General features: G+C 36.1%; 2 protein-coding genes across 3 annotated transcripts in view; one reads left to right on the forward strand and one right to left on the reverse strand.

The window, feature by feature from the left end:
* Positions 1–1,139: 1,139 nt before the first annotated feature.
* slc48a1a (solute carrier family 48 member 1a) lies at positions 1,140–9,505 on the reverse strand. The gene is made up of 3 exons (XM_007258796.4): positions 9,279–9,505; positions 6,413–6,580; positions 1,140–5,333 (listed from the first exon to the last, which is right to left on the reverse strand). Exons 1-3 carry the CDS (start codon positions 9,406–9,408, stop codon positions 5,197–5,199), a joined length of 435 nt encoding a protein of 144 aa, XP_007258858.1. The 5' UTR covers positions 9,409–9,505; the 3' UTR covers positions 1,140–5,196.
* Positions 9,506–18,534: 9,029 nt separating this feature from the next.
* Positions 18,535–20,036, forward strand: part of rapgef3 (Rap guanine nucleotide exchange factor (GEF) 3) — a 90,272-nt gene continuing 88,770 nt past the window's right edge. Inside the window, exon 1 of one of the 2 annotated variants that reach the window (XM_022677261.2) lies at positions 18,535–18,724. In XM_022677261.2, coding sequence (XP_022532982.2) covers positions 18,628–18,724 — 97 coding nt within the window. In that variant the 5' untranslated portion in view covers positions 18,535–18,627. The remainder of the gene's footprint in view (positions 18,725–20,036) is intronic. The other variant, XM_022677262.2, reaches the window with a different exon arrangement.

Here is a 20,036-nt window from a genome sequence, read left to right on the forward strand (position 1 = left end):
ATTACTCTAAAATTGATCTGGTGTGTATGTGTAAAGTGTGTGGTATGTATGTAGGTTTGTATGTGTGTAAGTGTGTGTGTAAAATGTGTTTAAATGTATGTATGACTGTGCCCAGATATGGATTGGCACTCCGTTCTGGGTAATTGCTGTAGTGCCCGATGCAGTACTCCCGGTGGAAGGTCGTTTCCGGTTGAGAGTATGCTGTGCGCTTTTGGCTGCCGCTTCTCACCGGTGTGTGGATGAGTGTTGATGTGTAATGTTGTGTGTAAAATGTGTTAATTGTAAAGCGTCCTTGGGTTTCTAGAAAGGCGCTATATAAGTTGAAATTCATTCATTCATTCATTCAAATTATCAAATGATCCATTATAAATTAGGTTTATCTATGACAGTTTTTGAAACACATCAAAGGCGTAATTCACTACTCTAACTCATTGCCACATTTCTTCACAAAACAGTCTGCACTCAGTTCTGGACATGTAAAATCTTTAATGGGTCTATGTGCACTTAGACAGTAGTACAATTTAAAAATCACATAAACGTACATACCTTCGTTGTGGGGATGAAAAGAAATAAAAAGTGACATTAAACGATGTAGATTTTTGAGATGAACCATATAAATATACACTTAGTGACCTAAAGAACACTGCACAGCAGTTTTGGGTACATATTAATATTGTTTTCTACCTTAAATATCAATCAAATCATCTCAGATCACTAGATCTCACCCAGAATGATGAACATTTGGCTGCATAAATGTGAACTCATTTGGATGCAAAGTGCAAAATATCGATATATTCCTTGAACTCTTACTCTGAAGACTTAATAACAGATTCAGATCTCATAGAAGAGGGAAAGGCAGGCATTTATTCATGTTTAAAAGACATCAGTGCATCATCGAGCAGTATGCTCAAAAAAACCCTCCATTAAAAAAATCCATTGTTTAATTTAAGAGAATTTTACTGTAACATTTTAAAATGTTTAATACTGATACTAGGCCTGTCACGATAACTGTTTTTGTTTGGACGCTATACTGACACATATATAAGACCATTTTATGCCACTCATATAATAAAACTATAGTATCATACCGTAATTTCCGGGTTATAAGCAGCTTATAAGAGTGTGCGGTACTTCGGTACTTTACCCTCTCATAAATTTATATTAGGCTTACAAATTAATTATATAAAAAGTCCCAAACTGTCCCAAAATCCATTATATACACCAGGGGTGTCCAAACTACGGCCCGCGGGCCATTTGCGGCCCATTTCCTTTTTTGGAGCGGCCCGCGAGGTATTTTAGAAATAGAATGATAGTTGGCCCGCTGTTAAGCAGGTTTTTATAATGTGAGATTCAAAGTTTGAGCGCTAGGTGTCAGAAACGGGTAAAAGAGTCTAAAAGCGGAGAGGGTGCGCATTTCTAGCGCAGAAAAACAGGGCAAAGAGTCTAAAAGCGGAGAGAGTGCGCATTTCTAGCGCAGAAAAACAGGGTAAAGGGTCTAAAAGCGGAGAGAGTGCACATTTCAAGCGCAGAAAACGGGCCAAAAAGTCTAAAAGCGGAGAGAGTGCACATTTCTAGCGCAAAAAAATGGGACAAAGAGTCTAAAAGTGGAGAGGGTGCGCATTTCTAGCGCAAAAAAACGGGACAAAGAGTCTAAAAGCGGAGAGGGTGCGCATTTCTAACGCAAAAAATGGGACAAAGAGTCTAAAAGCGAAGAGGGTGCGCATTTCTAGCACAAAAAAACGGGACAAAGAGTCTAAAAGCGGAGAGAGTGCGCATTTCTAGTGCAGAAAAACGGGCCAAAGAGTCTAAAAGCGGAGAGAGTGCGCATTTCTAGCGCAAAAAAACGGGACAAAGAGTCTAAAAGCGAAGAGGGTGCGCATTTCTAGCGCAAAAAATGGGACAAAGAGTCTAAAAGCGAAGAAGGTTCGCATTTCTAGCGCAAAAAAACGGGACAAAGAGTCTAAAAGCGGAGAGGGTGCGCACTTCTAGCGCAGAAAAACGGGCCAAAGAGTCTGAAAGTTGCCGTAATTAAGGAGTTTATTATTAAGAGACATCATAAAATTAAACATTAATTTGAAAAATCTTAGTTTAGACAACACTGTCAAAGATAAAGATAGTAAGTCAAGTAAAATGGTGTGTAAATGAAATAATCAGGAAAAATGTATTATTTAAAGTGGTATATTTGATTATTTGTTTTATTACGGAGTGTGGCCCGTGACTTCAAATATATTTCTCCTTCTGGCCCCCAACAAAAAAAGTTTGGACACCTCTGATATACACTTTTATATTATATTTCTTTCCTCATTTTTACAGTGTACAGTTGGAATTAAGTCAATAAACACAATTCTTTTTTGTATTGTATTATTATTTGACTATTATTTATTTTATTTATGACTGAAATGGTTTGTATTCACATTGCTTTGATTGCAATAACTAAAATAAAGCAGCGGAACACCTCTGCTGAAGCACAATTTAAGCTAGGCTACCGGTAGCGACACCTCGCAAAATCTGGACACTATATTATGTAACTGTAATGCTTTCGCATTGATAAGCACCAAGTTATAAATTTAGATAACTGATGGCAAGCACAGCAGCCCTGTAACAGATCATGAGCAGAAAATGCCTTTTAAACTGGCAGACGCTGTAATTAATCTACTTTTTTTTCCCATGTCGTAGCATTGTTCGCGGTATGTAATGTTATTTGTATACATAGCCTACTTAATGGCTTATAATATAATGGCTTATAATGTTATAATCAGGTGCGGCCTGCATATGTACACTTTTTCTTTTTATTAGTGGGTGCAGCTTACATTCAGGTGCGCTCAATAGCCCGGAAATTACAGTAACAATATCAATAATGCAGTTACATCCTTTAAAAGAACAATGAACTTTTAATCATTCTGAATATATTAAGACATTTAAACATTTGAATAGAAATATATATTTTTATATATTAACAAAACAACAAACAAACAAACAAACCTAGATAAAATAAGTTGTGTTAAAATGAGTTGGCATGGACAATATCAAGGTAAGCAAAATAATTATTCAAATTAAGGTCATATCCATATATTGTATGATAAATTAGTAATATAATTATCGTGACAGGCCTAACACTTACTTTCCTCAAAGCCCACCTATGTGTCCTACTTGGACAGGGGCCAAAACATTATGAACATAATCAGCCTAAATAAGCTTTTTACTTTACGCATTTATTTGATGATTAGTGGCTTTTGTTGACATTTACTGCAACTCCCAATAAGGTGAACATACAGCATTAACTGCATAAAAAAACCTTAAAGAAATATTACATATATAATAATATAACTCACATTCAATACATAAAAAATATAGATTATGGCCTTCAATGCAAATAGTGTTTATACAACATGTAACCAAATGCATTCTCCTACATTAAATCAAAGAACAGAGTCCACAATCATAGATATAAATTTCATCACTGCTCAAATCATCATTCATCATCAGATACTCTCTCAACCATTCACACATATATATACACTGTAAGCCTGAATACGTTAAATATACTTAAAAAATGCAGGCAATCTGTTGCATCAATTTTTTTTTAAAGTTAATTAGACTTAAAACTAGGGGTGATGAGACTCTCATCTCACAAGATGAAGCAAAGCATTGGATTCACGAGAACAAGACCAGATTTTAACAATATATATTTTTTTTAAGTTGAAATATATGATTGAGAATATTTGATTTGATTAAAACTCGCAAAGTGCAAAACTGCAGGTGATTTTTTTTGTTTATATTTTGTAAGTAATCATCTTGTAATAGATGTCAAACTATTTTTACCCTGATCATGATGAATTATGTATGATTTATCATATGCAGTAAAATATAGTATGCAATTACCTGACAACTTCTCTCCTGTATGATCTCACATGAGTCCCTTCAGACTTTACAACTATCACCAGAATCCCCTCAGTGACGATTCTGTTTTCAAATGGCAATCAACCTTGAGGATTCTATACGGACCCGGCAACCTATGACCGAATCTCTATGTTTTTTTACAGCGTTGCATCAGCATATTGCCTCCACAAGTGTCCACGGTTTTGCGCTCTGTGTGTGTGTGTGTGTGTACAGCGGCTCATTCAAGCAGTCCAGCGCTTCTGTTTTTCGTCCAAAATTGATCAAACATTTGTTTTGGTTACCTGTGAATAAGTCTCGCGAGACACATTTAACACCTGAAGAGAAATATTGTACCATTTTAATCTACTTAAACTTTTAGTAATTATGCTGAATTATAAATTAATTTAACTGATTTGTATTTCATTTCAAATGCCTTTTTTGTTCAATTTTCCTCATTATTTAATTCAAGTAAACTATAGATTTGAAATACTTGTAGAAAACGTGATGGAGAAAGAAAACACTATAGTATGAACAGTACAATATACAGGGGTTGGACATTGAAACTGAAACACCTGTCATTTTAGTGTGGGAGGTTTCATTGCTAAATTGGACCAGCCTGGTGGCCAATCTGTATTAATTGCACATTATTGCACCAGTAAGAGCAAAGTGTGAAGGTTCAATTAGCAGGGTAAGAGCACAGTTTTGTCCAAACATACCACGTCTTGCTGGCGCATCTGTGACCAAGACAGCAAGTCTTTGTGATGTATCAAGAGCCACGGTATCCAGGGTAATGTCATCATACCACCAAGAAGGACGAACCACATGCAACAGGATTAACTGTGGACGCTGTAAGAGGAAGCTGTCTGAAAGGGATGTTTGGGTGCTAACCCGGATTGTATCCAAAAAAATTGAACTCACTTATTGTATAAGTTGATTCAACTCAAAAGTCTTAGTTGGAATGTACATTTGTGGCCACAAATTTAAGTAGTTTAGTTAAGTAATGATTGGACAGGGTTTACAGTGTATGTATACAGATAAATGTGATTGGTTTAAATATTAAATATCATTCTTGCGGTTAAACAATGTAACAGGAATGGGATGTAGACGTAGATTTCCTACAGGACTGATTCTGGAAAGAGGGAAAGCTGTTCTGGGGTATCCAGGGTATCCAGGGTGGTATTCTGTAGTGAAAACAGGAAGATCATCTCTCCGCGTCTTCCTGCTCAGCAAGCTGGATCTCTCTCTACCCACCTTGAGATTGACAGGCGAGCCGCCGACGGGCAAAACCAATACATTCAGTTCCGAACAAGCAGCCAATCAGAAGTCACTGAGGATGCTGATGTCAGCAAACTCCTGGCGGTACCGGTAGGAATACAGGCCGAGGAGGAAGGCCCACTTGAAGGTGAGGAAACTCCAAACACACGACAGATAAAAGCTCTGTGGGTCTGTCAGCGCTGCGGATAAGAAAAAGATAGATTAGCTGAAGTGAACAAACCGATACTGGCACCGTTTCTGCGCAGTGACGGCATTGTTTGTTCCAGTAGATTAGACAGACTGCATTTGTGATAGTGACCTAATAGACCTAGACTGCACTAGAGGTCGTTGCATGCTTCTGCCTGGATTTATACCCTTCTAATATCTCCTGATCTGGTAGTAGAAGGTAGTTAGTTAGAGGTGTTAGGAGAGTAAGTGCTCTTTGAAGAGCTCTGTCTTCAGGAGTTTATTAAAGATAGCGAGAGATTCTCCTGATCTGGTAGTAGAAGGTAGTTAGTTAGAGGTTTTAGGAGAGTAAGTGCTCTTTGAAGAGCTCTGTCTTCAGGAGTTTATTAAAGATAGTGAGAGATTCTCCTGATCTGGTAGTAGAAGGTAGTTAGTGTGTTAGAGGTGTTAGGAGAGTAAGTGCTCTTTGAAGAGCTCAGTCTTCAGGAGTTTATTAAAGACAGTGAGAGATTCTCCTGATCTGGTAGTAGAAGGTAGTTAGTTAGAGGTGTTAGGAGAGTAAGTGCTCTTTGAAGAGCTCTGTCTTCAGGAGTTTCTTAAAGATAGCGAGAGTTTAGCGAGAATGAAACATGAAAATCAGCACAGGTTTTCCTAGAGACGCGAAGTAGACGCTTAAGAACACTGTTCTATGTATCATCACAAAATAATTCAGTAGTTAGTTTTAATTTAAATCAAAAGTGTTATGTTTAGAGAAAAGAAACGACTGCATTCTAGCATAAGAACCTTATTCTGTCTGTGAAACATGGTGGTGGTAGTATCATGGCTTGGACCTGTTTTAATAACATAATAATGACAAGGAGGGGGCCATGTTTACTTTGTAGTAGACTTCCAGTGATATACAGATTACAGTGACAGTAAAAATAAACACTATATATATATATATATATATATATACAGTAATAAAGTAATGCAGTATAATTCTAAGTTTCACTGGAGCTTCATAACTACTTCCACAGAAAGTGGGTGTGGCAGAAGAAGGTGGATAGGACCATTCTGACAGCGTGTTTATATTATATACGTGTACATAACTCACCTTGCTTTTTAGTAATCGCAAGAGTCATGAAAGTGGCGAAAGCAGCGACAGCCAGCATGGAGAAAACAGCACTGGCCACCATGAAGAGCTTGAGTCCCTTTAGCCATGTGCGCCAGTAGTCCTGAATATACATAACGTGTGTAACCAATACCCACAGAGCCAGCACTCCTGTAAACACACACAGACAAACAATAAAGTACAAATTATTAATCTCCTTTAATTAAGTAGAAATGTTGATTATCTATACTTTACTGCAGTAATTATTTTCAGATTACTTTTTACTACTACTCCTTACATTTTCACACATTTACCTGAATTTTCTACTCTTTACATTTTATAAATAGCCTTGTAACTCCTTTTTTATTTCAGCTTGTTTTTATTCTGGCTTCTCATCCTTCAGAAAAAAACCCTATATAAATCTCTCCATCCAGACAGAGTGAATCTGATTGTAGTTAGATGAGATGTATAAACATATACACTCTCTGACACCATATTGGTTTTTACATGATTCATCACACCTGCACACAGAGCTGGGCAATATGACGATATTTTAGAAAAAAAAATGCTGACCAAAATGCACATTTCTCTACAGATTTCACTGCAGAAAATCCTGTTGAACTCAGTATTCAGTATATAGTTTAGTATAGTAGGTTCAGTATATAATATATAGTATAGTATGTTCAGTATTCAGTACATAGTATAATAGGTTCAGTATTCAGTATATAGTAAATAAAAGGTTTTAGTATTCAGTATACAGTAAATAGAAGGTTTACTGTTCAGTATATAGTCCAGTACAGTAGGTACAGAATTCAGTATACAGTTTAGTATTGTAGGTTCAGTATTCAGTACAGTAGTTCAGTATTTAGTACACAGAATAATATTGTGGGTTCAGTATTCAGTATATAGTATAGTACAGTTGTTCAATATTCAGTGCAGTAGTTCAGTATATAGTATAGTATGGTATGGTAGGTTCAGTTTTTAGTACGGTAGTTCTGTATCATGTGTATTAAATTGTATAGTGGGTTCAGTATTCAGTACAGTAGTTTCAGAATTCAGTATACACTATAGCAGGTTCAGTATTCAGTAAACAGAATAATATTGTAGGTTCAGTATTCAGGATATAGTATAGTACAGTAGTTCAGTATGAAGTACAGTATAGTATGTTCAGTTTTCAGTACAGTGATTCCGTATTCTGTATATTAAACAGTATAGTGGGTTCAGTATTCAGTACAGTAGTTTAGTATTCAGTATATAGTATAGTATAGTGGGTTCTGTATTTAGTATATAATATGGTACAGTAGTTCAGTATTCAGTATATAATATAGTATAGTGGGTTTAGTATTCAGTATATAATGTAGTACAGTAGTTCAGTATTCAGTATATACTATAGTATAGTGAGTTTTGTATTCAGTATATAATGTAGTACAGTAGTTCAGTATCCAGTATATAATATAGTATAGTGGGTTCTGTACTCATTATATAATGTCGTACAGTAGTTCAGTATCCAGTATATACTATAGTATTGTGTGTTCTGTATTCAGTGTATAATGTAATCCAGTAGTTCAGTATCCAGTATATACTATAGTATTGTGTGTTCTGTATTCAGTGTATAATGTAGTACTGTAGTTCAGTATTCAGTATATAATATAGTATAGTGGGTTCTGTGCTCATTATATAATGTCGTACAGTAGTTCAGTATCCAGTATATACTATAGTGTAGTGAGTTTTGTATATAATGTAGTACAGTAGTTCAGTATTCAGTATATAATATAGTATAGTGGGTTCTGTATTTTGTATATTAGTTTAGTATTCTGTATATAATATAGTATAGTTGTTATAGTTATTATTCAGTATATAGTATAGTATAGTATTCAGTAACTTAACGTTACAGTAGTTTAGTATTTAGTATGGTATATAGTAGGTTCAGTATTTAGTACAGTAGTTCAGTATTCAGTATGTATTACAGTAACTATATAGTTGGTTCAGTATATAATATAGTACAGTAGTTCAGTATTCAGTATGTATTACAGTAACTGTATAGTTGCTTCAGTATTCAGTATACAATATAGTACAGTAGTTCAGTATTCAGTATATAATATAGTACAGTAGTTCAGTATTCAGTATGTATTACAGTAACTGTATAGTTGCTTCAGTATTCAGTATACAATATAGTACAGTAGTTCAGTATTCAGTATATAATATAGTACAGTAGTTCAGTATTCAGTATATAATATAGTACAGTAGTTCAGTATTCAGTATATAATATAGTACAGTAGTTCAGTATTCAGTATATAATATCGTACAGTAGTTTAGTATTCAGTATACAATATAGTACAGTAGTTCAGTATTCAGTATATAATATAGTACAGTAGTTCAGTATTCAGTATATAATATAGTACAGTAGTTCAGTATTCAGTATATAATTTAGTACAGTAGTTTAGTATTCAGTATATAATATAGTACAGTAGTTTAGTATTCAGTATATAATATAGTACAGTAGTTTAGTATTCAGTATATAATTTAGTACAGTAGTTTAGTATTCAGTATATAATTTAGTACAGTAGTTTAGTATTCAGTATATAATTTAGTACAGTAGTTCAGTATTCAGTATATAATATAGTACAGTAGTTCAGTATTCAGTATATAATTTAGTACAGTAGTTTAGTATTCAGTATATAATTTAGTACAGTAGTTTAGTATTCAGTATATAATATAGTACAGTAGTTTAGTATTCAGTATATAATATAGTACAGTAGTTTAGTATTCAGTATATAATATAGTACAGTAGTTTAGTATTCAGTATATAATATAGTACAGTAGTTTAGTATTCAGTATATTGTATACAGTGTATCAGGCGGTTGTTTACCTGATAAGCCGCCCATCGCCGCGGTCCAGGGCTGCCAGTAAAGCACATTCCAGACGATAAAAGCGGAAAGTCCGAATAAAAGGCCGAGTGTGGCATAGCCGGTACTGATATAGACCCGGTTCAGACCCATTAATGTTCCGATACTGTAAAATCACTGCATTAAAACCAGGCCAGCTCTGAGAAACGGGCCGGAGCGGATTACAGTGTTCATATGATTATGTAATACCACAGCTGTCTTATAGCGAGACTGATCACTTCCCACACAGAGAACCACTGCTGACCGCTAGAGGGAGCCCGCGAGGGAGTTCTCAATGAATAGCGGTGAATAGAGCTAATAGGCTAAAAAAATACAGCTAACTACTTCTACAGGATATTTATGTAATATCACAAATTAGAATAAAATTGTTCACTAAATATGTAAAGAGAACTTACCTGTATGTTTTTATATTTCTACAGCAAACGGGTTTAAGACAGTAAGGCGCTAGCATTATTGCTAATCTGTGCTGGCTGGTTAGTGAGCTCATTCTGTGGCTGTAGATCCAGCGCTTTTAAAAAGGTAAACATATTTTTTGTTGGTTCTAAAAAAGTGTTTATTGTTTACTGTTGAAAGAATTAGAACCATATTCAGTATAACAAAGATAAAGTATTAAAAATCTATAATTTTGCTTAAATGCTCCATAGAAACCCATTCTTTTTGGTCTCAATTGGGAGCGCCCTCTAGTGGTCCGAAAACCCGGAAACACATCTCAAGTTGGTTTTCTCCTGTGTGGAAAATCGCTAATAGTAATAGGCAACGCTTCTTCATGCTTTCCTCGAGCTCCATATCTTCATACCTCACGAGCTGTGCGCCATCTACTGTAGTAATAATAATAATAATAATAATAATAATAATAATAATAATAATAATAATAATGTAAAACTATTTTTTTTTTCTTTTTTTCCTTAAATTTATTTTCTACATTATATATTAATATTAAAGACAGGAAAACAATTAAGTTACACATATGGAATTACATAGTAAACAGTAAGATAAGAGTTTGGCTTCAGCATGTGTTATTGTATAGCTTGATTAGCTTGATTAAATGATTAAAGAATGAGAAGATGTGTGCTGAAACCTTTTACTGATACTATATATTTCCAGAAAAAGTAAGATGATAAATATATGTAAATTTGTAGTTTTGTAGTAGAGTCTGAACATACCTGTCAAGTTTTAGATTTAAAAATAAGGGATATTTTCCTCTGTCCGCTTAAAGCCGTCCCACCAGCCCAACGAAGGTTCAGTATCCCTTACATTTTAAGACACATGTAAACCACCTACACACTGCAATTAGATTATCAGAATCTGAAATGTTGTGGACATTCCTACATATGTCATTCTTTTAATACAGCCAAATTAAAAACCCTTTTCTAGATATAAAAAAAAAAAAGTTAAGATTTCATGTCTTTTTTGGCATAATGCACTCTTTTATATGATATATTTTTTATTTATTTAATGGATTTAAAATTGAACAAAGGGTGCGCAAATTCTGCAAAATTACTGTTGGTGACCTAAAAATAGTATCATGAGCTTTTACTAAAAGGACATGGACCAGATATATTCCATCAGTAAAAATTAGTCCTAAGGGGCCTACACAATTAATAACTTTTAATTAATACTTCTTTCTTTTGATCACTCCACCCCTGATCAGTTCAGATAATTTCGGTCCTCTCACAAGCTGTATTTTTTTTTTTTTTTTAAAGGTTTAATCTGTGTGTTTTATTTCAGAGACGAGTATTTTTAAGCAGCTATCAGAAAAATCTCATCATAGTTTCCATTAACCTACCGTTGCCTTTCTTTAAGAAAAATCGCTGAATATCCAGATATGTTTTAACATCAGCTGCTCCGACTAGCTGCTTGAACTCACAGCGACGGGGGGGGGCTTCCCCACACTGACCCTCCTTTGCAAGCTGATTGGCTGTTTCTCCTGAAAGGCGGGACTTTCTCCTTGAACCGGCTCCACGATTGGTTAAGAGACACAGAGCGGTCAGTGCCCTGTCTCCTCAATAATATATATTTTATTATTTTGATAAAATACGGGAAATTTACGGGAAAATACTAATACAGGAGGACGACGGGAAAGAGGAGTAAAATACGGTAGTTTCCCGGCCAAAACGGGAGACTTGACAGGTATGAGTCTGAATCAGTCAAGACTCAAACCGGGACATGTCGAGTCAAGACCAAGACTCTTTAGTAGTCGAGTCTGAGTCAAGACCGAGAAAAAACGAGGTCTGGAATACATTAATGTATCTTCTCCATTTATATAAATGATGATTAATCTGTGTCTCCTCTAAAACTTAATCAGAAGTCACCACATGAAGTCAACTGAATCAAACTCTATTTATTTTTAATCATAAAATGCGAAAACAACCACAGTTAACCCTCAAACAAAAAGTATTAAAAAAAGGAAAATTTTTTCACAACCAGCAGCAAGCAAACTTCTGAGCTCGTCACTAAGGTTAGCTAGTTCATTGTTAATGTAAGTTAGCTTGTCGCTAACGGTTGTTCTCTCCCCAGTAACATTAGTATTTTAGCTAGCTCGTCGCTAAGGGTAGCTAGCTTGTCACAAGGTTTAATACTCTCCCTGGTAACATTAGTATTTTAGCTAGCTCATCAGTAAGGTTAGCTAGCTTAGCTAGCTTTCTAATGAACTTCACCTTAGACCAAGGACTCAGACTCAGCCGTTCTCGTCCACAGTCTCCAAGACCAAGGCAAGACCGATTCCAAACTCAGAGACACTGAAAAAGGTGTATTACCACCCACAGTGGACAGTTCAGTTGGTAGTAATGATTGTGACTGGCAGTGTCTGGCTAGAATTGTCCATTTGAACAGAACCTGATGGGACACAATACTAGTTCCTGTGCTATGCCTTTCCGCATCTCAGTGTACGTGCACCATGTTGAACTCACACTTGCAAGACGAATATTTCCTTTGTGGCCTCTGTAGTGGTTAGACAGCGCACTTCCTGCACATTTACGCTTACCAGAGTACTTACAGGCAGAGTATTAACCCCTTAAACCCCTGAGGTTTGGGGTACCACTCCAGGTTACTACCTATTTTATAAATAAATGCCATCGCAGACACCAGATACCTTCTAGTCGGTACTGAATACAAGGTTTGGGAATGTATTAAGAGTTTTCAGACCTAAGAAGAAGAAGACTTAGGGGACCCTCAAATTAACCCTCAAATGGCTTTGTCTAAACCCAACTCTAATGTTCTGTGTGGTGTAATTTAGTATAGAGTAAAGGCAGCAGGCATTTCAGTAACAATTGGTTAATGATAAAAAGTTTAACAAGAAGCTCTCAGTCATGGTTACATACTCGCCAGATAGTTACTTAGGCCATGTAGTGCTGTTCCACACAATAATTATGTATTTTTTGTTTTGTCACCCAATATGTATAGTCTTACATCCCTCTCCCAATTCCACAGAGTTAGTAAGTTAGCATCCTAACTTGTGAAACAGAGCATACTAACTAAATTCAATAAAAAAAACTGTGAGTTTTTCACCTGACTCAAAGGTGTAAAAAGTGAGATTTAAAATATTTCTGTAGATGTTGAAGTATCAACCAGAGACTGTAAAAGAAAATGGACGCCGTGTCGCTGTTCCCATTTATTCAGTGAAAATGAAGCCAAAACCGTCCGCCATGTTGGCAATCCTGGTACCCGAGTCTGCGCATTAGAGACCAGTAGAGGGAGAAAGACTGTGGAGAGACAGCCTACTCATTTGAATAACCCCGCCCCTGAGGGCTGCCTCGAGGTGACAGGCTGCAGAGCGGAGCGGAGCGGAGCTGACGGTCTGTTATTGGTCCCGCCCATAACTAACCCTTTTACAATAACCACACCTTTTTAAATAAAGCTGAATAACGTTTTAAAAATCGAATTCTGTGGAGATATAAAAAATGAACAATATAAGCAGAGGTCACATTAGCTTCTGCATTTAAATAAAGGAGGTAGAATTACATTATATTGGAAAACAATGTGATTGAAAGTTGTTTGTTTTGCCATTGAAACCTATGGGGATGGGGGGGGTTACGCAACTTTCTGCAACCGAATAGCAGGGGGCGCCCGACCTGTGGTGGCTTCACTTTTGAGAGATGATGCTCTGTCCAGCTATACACAGTCTATAGTATCAACTCAAGTAAAAATGTAAAAGTACTGGTGTCCAAACTACTTAAAGTATAAATGTAAAAGTAATGTAAAGCCCTATCCGAATAGGATTAGTTTTTCAGAGGGTCCTGGGGTAAGTTTCTCTTTTATGGGGGGTTCTTTTTTATTTTATTCCCATCCGGATGGACCATACATGTGTTTTTCTCAGACGTCCTCTAAGAAAATAACAGGCTGAATTATCTACTGTTTTTCGCTGAACTCTGGTCCCCCAGTAATTTTAGTCCTGTCCAGACACACATCTCTGAATTTCCTCACCTTGCATTTAATAAAATAGCTATTTGTCCTCTGCCACGCACCGTAATTACACTGTGGTCACGTGTTTCTACGGAGATCCACAGAAATACAACAGAGAGTGGAAATGGAGGAGCTACTGAACTTTATGTCATGTGACCGAGAAAGCCCAAAAACTCACTGGTCCTCCTGTTCTTTCAATCGCAGCCTGGATGCAAGAGTTTTATCACTGTGTAGAATTGTAAAATATTTTTCACAGACGCCCCCCTGAGAAACTAATTCCATCCAGATAAGGCTTAAGGGAATAATACTATTAAAAGCTTAGTCCACACCACAACAGCCTATAGTGCACTACTATAGTGCAATTATATTTATATTAGTGGTGTTAATTCAAATAATTGTACATACTTGTATGTTTGAGGGGAGATAAACTCAATGTTTACTTTATTGTAAGGATTTCTGTATCTAGTTTTAAGTAATTCTTAATTTGCTGGGTAATAAATGGCATTTTCACACCTGTAGTTGGTTGATGAGTTCGTTCGTTGGTCAGAGCTGTCTGGTATGGGAGCAAGAAAACAAATATAGTGAGAAGATTCTGTGTTCCAGTGTGTATACCTGTGCAGTGAATGCAGCACATACCATGCTCAGGGTGTAAACAGTATGGAGCAGCAGAGACAGCATTTTATTAAAGTAGTAAATTATATGGTTAATATATCAGATTAAACTTCGCCTTATCAACAGTTTAGCTCAATTAAAAAGAAGTATATTTGATAGCAGGTCGGATCAAGACCATATCACATTCTAATCACACGGAAACCGCTTAAGAAAATAAATCTGCACGTTGGGGTCAAACTTGGTGACAATTAATTTGATAAAAAAAAAAAAAAAACTTGTTACTGATTCCAAATTAGTCGTCCATTTGAATCAGATTATTATGTACTTGCTGGAGTGTTGCGAGACATGTGCAGGTTCGTGTATAAACCAATAGGGAGTCTAAATGGTATATGTTCATATTAGAGGTGTCAATCAGGTAAAAAAAATAATCAAATTAATCACAACATTTTTCTGTGATTAACTGTGATAAATCACACTTGTTCTTCGTAAGACGCTTTTTTAATAGTCGATATTTGAATTGAAATAAAAGACTGAGTGTAAAAAATATAAAATGCAATTATATTACAGCAGAAGTTGGGGTCAAACTTGGTGGAGTAATTAATTAGCATAAAAAAGTAATAACCTGTTACTAATCCCAAATGAATCGTGTGCAGTAATGGTTTAATGTTGTCTGCCCTAGTTTATACTTCCTATTCAACCACAATCAGATTCACTCTATGTAGATGGAGAGATTTATCTGGATAGATGTTTATTTGAAATCATGCTAAATAACTGCTCAACGCATTATTAAAAAAGTGGAAAAACAGTATGAATTTCAACTTATACAGCGCCTTTCTAGAAACCCAGAAAGCTTTACAATTAACACGTTTTACACACAAGGACATTACACATCCACACACTCATCCACACACCGGTGAGAAGCGGCAGCCAATAGCGCACAGCGTACTCTTAACCGGAAACGACCGTCCACCTGGAGGACTGCATCGGGCACTACAGCATTTACCCAGGACAGAGTGGCAGTTCATATCTGGGCACAGTCATACACACACATTTACACACACACACACAAACCTACATACATACCACACACTTTGCACATACACACCAGATCAATTTAGAGTAATCAATTTTTCTGGGCAATTTAGAATATCCAATTTTACCTGGGGTGGGTTTCCCGAAAACGATCAATCTTAGGGAATAACGAACGAACTAACGAATGACGTGAGTAAAGAACGAGCCATTTCTGCGAGTGTTTCCCAAAGAGCTTCGCAAAGTGAAAATTAACGAACAAGGTTAAAGAACGTCTTTGTTGACTCCTCCTCCGACACAGCGCGCTCAATCGATCCACAAATATCGATTCAACACTGCATATATGCAGTATTTATTCACTATTAGACCATAAAAACGTAGAACTGTGTTGTAATCATCAACATTATACATATTCTGAAATTTAAATTACAAAAGGATGTACTTTGGCATTAATAAAATACTCCTAAAGATACATATGACTAAATAAATAATAAAAAATCTAATCTATTTTAAAACATTAAACTTTTCTTACTTTTTAAAAATTATTATAGTTAATATATATTATATTAATAGATGTTATACTAATATTATTAATAGTAATATTGATAGTAATATTAATGTATTATTATTATTATTATTATTATTATTATGAATAATTATATAAAAATAATATAAAATATATAAAAAATAAATTATATAAAAATAATATAATAATACTTATACGTATGTATATAAAAATATGTTTTATATACACTCTATGAGGCTCCTGCTCATCCTAAATCACTCAGTTGAGTTTAGGTCAGGGGATTGTGAAGGCCATGCACCTTTTTGTTTACTAGACAATTCCATATGCGTCAATTAATCGTTTTCATGGTTTTAATATTAATCGCCAATGTAAAAAAATAAATAAATGAGACGTGTCCAACTTTTGACTGGTACTTATATATTTGCGAGTTGACACACCCCAGAGTTTGCCCAGATGAACGGCCACAATGTTGGTTAGAAGCACCTGAATAAGGAATATTATTAAATATTACCTGCACATTCACCGATACCCTTTACAATACGTATAGGTGGGATTAAAGACACCGCAGGCGTCCCCTGCACCGGACCTACTTTGCAGCTTTGCTTAAACCGTGAGCATCATCTGCAGGAATTCACTGATTGCATTTCTTGCAGCATTAATGTCAAGAACTCCAGCATCGCTAATCTGGATTTTAATGATTTATTCGTGGGTTTGATTGGTCAATTCCAATATGCCCAGTTATACTACAAGCCACAGACAAAGTTGGCATTATAATATAATATAATATAACATAACATAACATAACATAACATAATATAATAATATTGATAATTATATAATAATATAATTGATTATAATTAATAGTAATATAATATAATTGTTCAACCACGGAAATAATATTTTTTCTTCTTCAAAATTGGCGGTCCCTGGTGTTTAAGGTGCTGAACTGCAAGTCGAGATCCCCTAACGAAGCTCTTTAAGAATAACGACTGGGTCAGAGCACTCGTTAATCTGCGAGTGAGTTTACGTAGTACTTTAGTTACGCACGGGTTTGGGAAACACTCTTTAATTAACGATCAATCTTAAGTACGAGTTAACGAAGTTCTTAGCGTTACGAAGCTTTCGGGAAACCCACCCCTGATCTCCATGTTTTTGGACTGTGGGAAGAAACCGGAGTCCCCGGAGGAAACCCACACAGACACAGGGAGAAACATAGAAACTCCACCCAGATAGGGACTTGAACCCAAGACCCCAGTGCTGGGAGGCGAACGTGCTAACCACTAAACCACCGTGCCGCCCAATTTTTTTGGGGGGGAAGGAATGTGTCTGGAAAAAAATCTTAAATGATAGTGATCGTGATCACACAACACTAGAATATGTTTAATGATGAAAGTAAGAGCATTTCCACACACATAATGCAAATAGAACTCAGAATAGAACTCTGAATATACCGCTGTGTAAATTTAAGAAATCATTTTCACACATGGATTGAGAGAGTTCACCACAGAGTCCAGACCTGAACCCCATTGTGAATCTTTGGGACGTGCTGGTAAAGACTTGGTGCAGTGCTCCAAATCTCCATCACATACCAATACAAGATCATGAGGGAAAATGAATGCAGCTCTGTACAGAAATGAATGTTGTGACACTGGCAGAAGCTTGTGGAATCAATGCGAGAGCTAATGCATGCTGTTATCAAAGCTAAAGGCGGTCCAAACAGATATTAGATATAGAGCGTGTGACTTTTTTTTTTTTTTTTTTTTTTACAACAGACAGTGTATAAACTAAGAACCTTATCATTCTGGATTTTTTTTGTTTGTTTTACATGAGAAAAAAGGGGGTCCGCATTGCTCGGAATGTTCTTGTTGACCCTTTGAGTGTGTGATACATTTTCAAGCGCAGATTTTTAAAAACGCAGATCAATATTACACTCGATAATCGATGCGTGAGTGCTGTGTGACAGAGGGCACTTTTTGACAGCACATGGATTGATGCAGCTTCGCATGTGTGATCAGCTGGAAGGCCCGGCTGTGTGTGTGTGTGTGTGTGTGTATGAGAATGAGAGTGTGTGCAGACAGACATACACAGCTGTGTCTTGTCCGTTTCCCTTAGTCACTCTGCTGCGTACAGTAAGGTCAAGATGAGGTTTACACAATTTTTTTTATGTGATCACATGTCATGAAAAACATGATCATAATTATCATTATCATTCTAATTTACATTATTCTCACATTTAACAATATAATACATATAACTAAGGATCGAATATAATAATTTAATCTAAATAATCTAAAACATGGCAAATTGTATAATAAATAAAAACCATTCTGCACTTTTAATTGCCAATTTTTGTATTGTAATCCAGCAGTGGGTTTGTATTTTTTAGTATTTGATAGTATTTAATCATATATAAATTCTAAATTTTGTATTGTAACTCAACAGTGTTGATAGTATTTTGTAGTATTTTGTACAATATTATATATAAATAACAAGAATAACACACACATACACATAAACACACACACATGCGTACAGCCCCAGGAGTCATTTCACATGGCCAATCACAGAAGGGCAGGAAGTTGGCAAATATCTTACTTGCACTCACTCGACAGAAATCAGCTCAGATACATCCTCTCCCTCCATCAGACAACACCAGCACAATCTGAGTGAAAGAGAGAGAGAGAGAGAAAGAGAGAGCATAAGAGACAGATAAAGATAGAAACCGACAAAAAAAAGAAAGAAAGATGGAGGATGAGGAATCCTGTTTAATAGCCTGGAGTAAAAAACGTACAGAACAAAGGAGAAGTGCAGAAGCTGCAACTCGGGACAGCATCACTACAAGTAAGTACATCTTTACACCTGTGGGGGGTACTGAATTTTCAGCATTAGTGATTAGTGCTAAATCATTTCTCCAAAAAACATTTAATTTAGAGCATTTATAGTGGTATTTAGACAGCCACTGATTGTGAAAGCTCTTCTACTTAAGAGAAAGGTAAGAGAAAGATCTATAAATGATGGTGGAAAATAAGTATTTGGTTATTAGCATATTATATTATGTCCTCTATAACATTATATTACATTACATTTGTCAGACGCTTTTGTCCAAAGTGACTTACAATACTGATGTACGTATAGTAATAGAAGTTAGAATAGAAGGGTCTAAAGGAGGTCAAATGGAAATAGTGGGATAGAAGAGGAGGAAAGAAGGCGACGTTCATTGGAGGAGCGCAGCGGCCGGGAGGTAGCGTAAGCCTTCAGGAGTGATCAGTGCAGGTAGGAAGGAGCTGTTCTGTCATCACCTTTGTAGGTGATTGTAAGAGCTTTGAATTTAATACGAGCAGCAATTGGTAGCCAATGGAGCTCAATGAGCAGTGGGGTAACATGTGCCGATTGGTTTTGGCTGGTTGAAGACTAGACGTGCTGCTGCATTCTGGATGATCTGGAGTGGTTTTACTACAACAGGCCATGAGACCAGTTAGTATGGCATTCCAATTGTTGAGGCGTGAGATGACCACTGCTTGTACCAAGAGTTGGGTGGCCTGTTGTGTAAGAAACGGTCAAAGTTTTCTGATTTTACACAGTGCAAAGCAGCAGGATCGAGCAATACTTTGTAACATAACCTTTGTTGGCAATGAAAGAGTTCAAATGTTTCATGTAAGTCTTCAACAGGTTTGCACACACTGTAGCTGGTATTTTGGCCCATTCCTAGGACTAGGACACCCCAGGACCTTAAAATGCTTTTTATGGAGCTACTCCTTCATTGCTCTAGTGTTGTGTTTGGGATCATTGTCATGCTGGAAGACCCAGCCATGTTCCATCTTCAGTGCATCAGCAATGCTCTCACAGATGAAAGGAGCTTTTGGCTTAAAATCTTACCATACATGGCCCCATTAATTTGTCCATTAACTCTTTAATTTACCTTTTGAGGACTCTATTCAGTGCTCCAGATTGGGCAGCAATGTCCTTTAATAGGTCCTTGATTGCACCATACTTAAAACTTAAAAAAAAAAAGGGTCGGTACTGAATTGGAATTAAAATAGCCTTTGGAATGCATCTACACATCTACATACCTATATAACTTCTGAGGTGTCAACTTCTGAGGTTAAAGACTGACCTGTGTGCTCATGGCAAGGTGATGTAGCGAGGCCTAATA

The sequence above is a fragment of the Astyanax mexicanus genome, chromosome 13 (assembly GCF_023375975.1).
Source record: "Astyanax mexicanus isolate ESR-SI-001 chromosome 13, AstMex3_surface, whole genome shotgun sequence".
Classification (NCBI taxonomy): domain Eukaryota; kingdom Metazoa; phylum Chordata; class Actinopteri; order Characiformes; family Acestrorhamphidae; genus Astyanax; species Astyanax mexicanus.

What these genes read in the sequence shown, in the direction of transcription:
- slc48a1a (XM_007258796.4), bottom strand. Translation starts at nt 9,408, where the DNA reads ATGGGTCTGAACCGGGTCTATATCAGTACCGGCTATGCCACACTCGGC. An exon ending in GGCGATGGGCGGCTTATCAG is followed by an intron (nt 6,581 to 9,278) that starts GTAAACAACCGC and finishes GTGTGTTTACAG; the next exon opens with GAGTGCTGGCTCTGTGGGTA. An exon ending in TGCGATTACTAAAAAGCAAG is followed by an intron (nt 5,334 to 6,412) that starts GTGAGTTATGTA and finishes TCTTATCCGCAG; the next exon opens with CGCTGACAGACCCACAGAGC.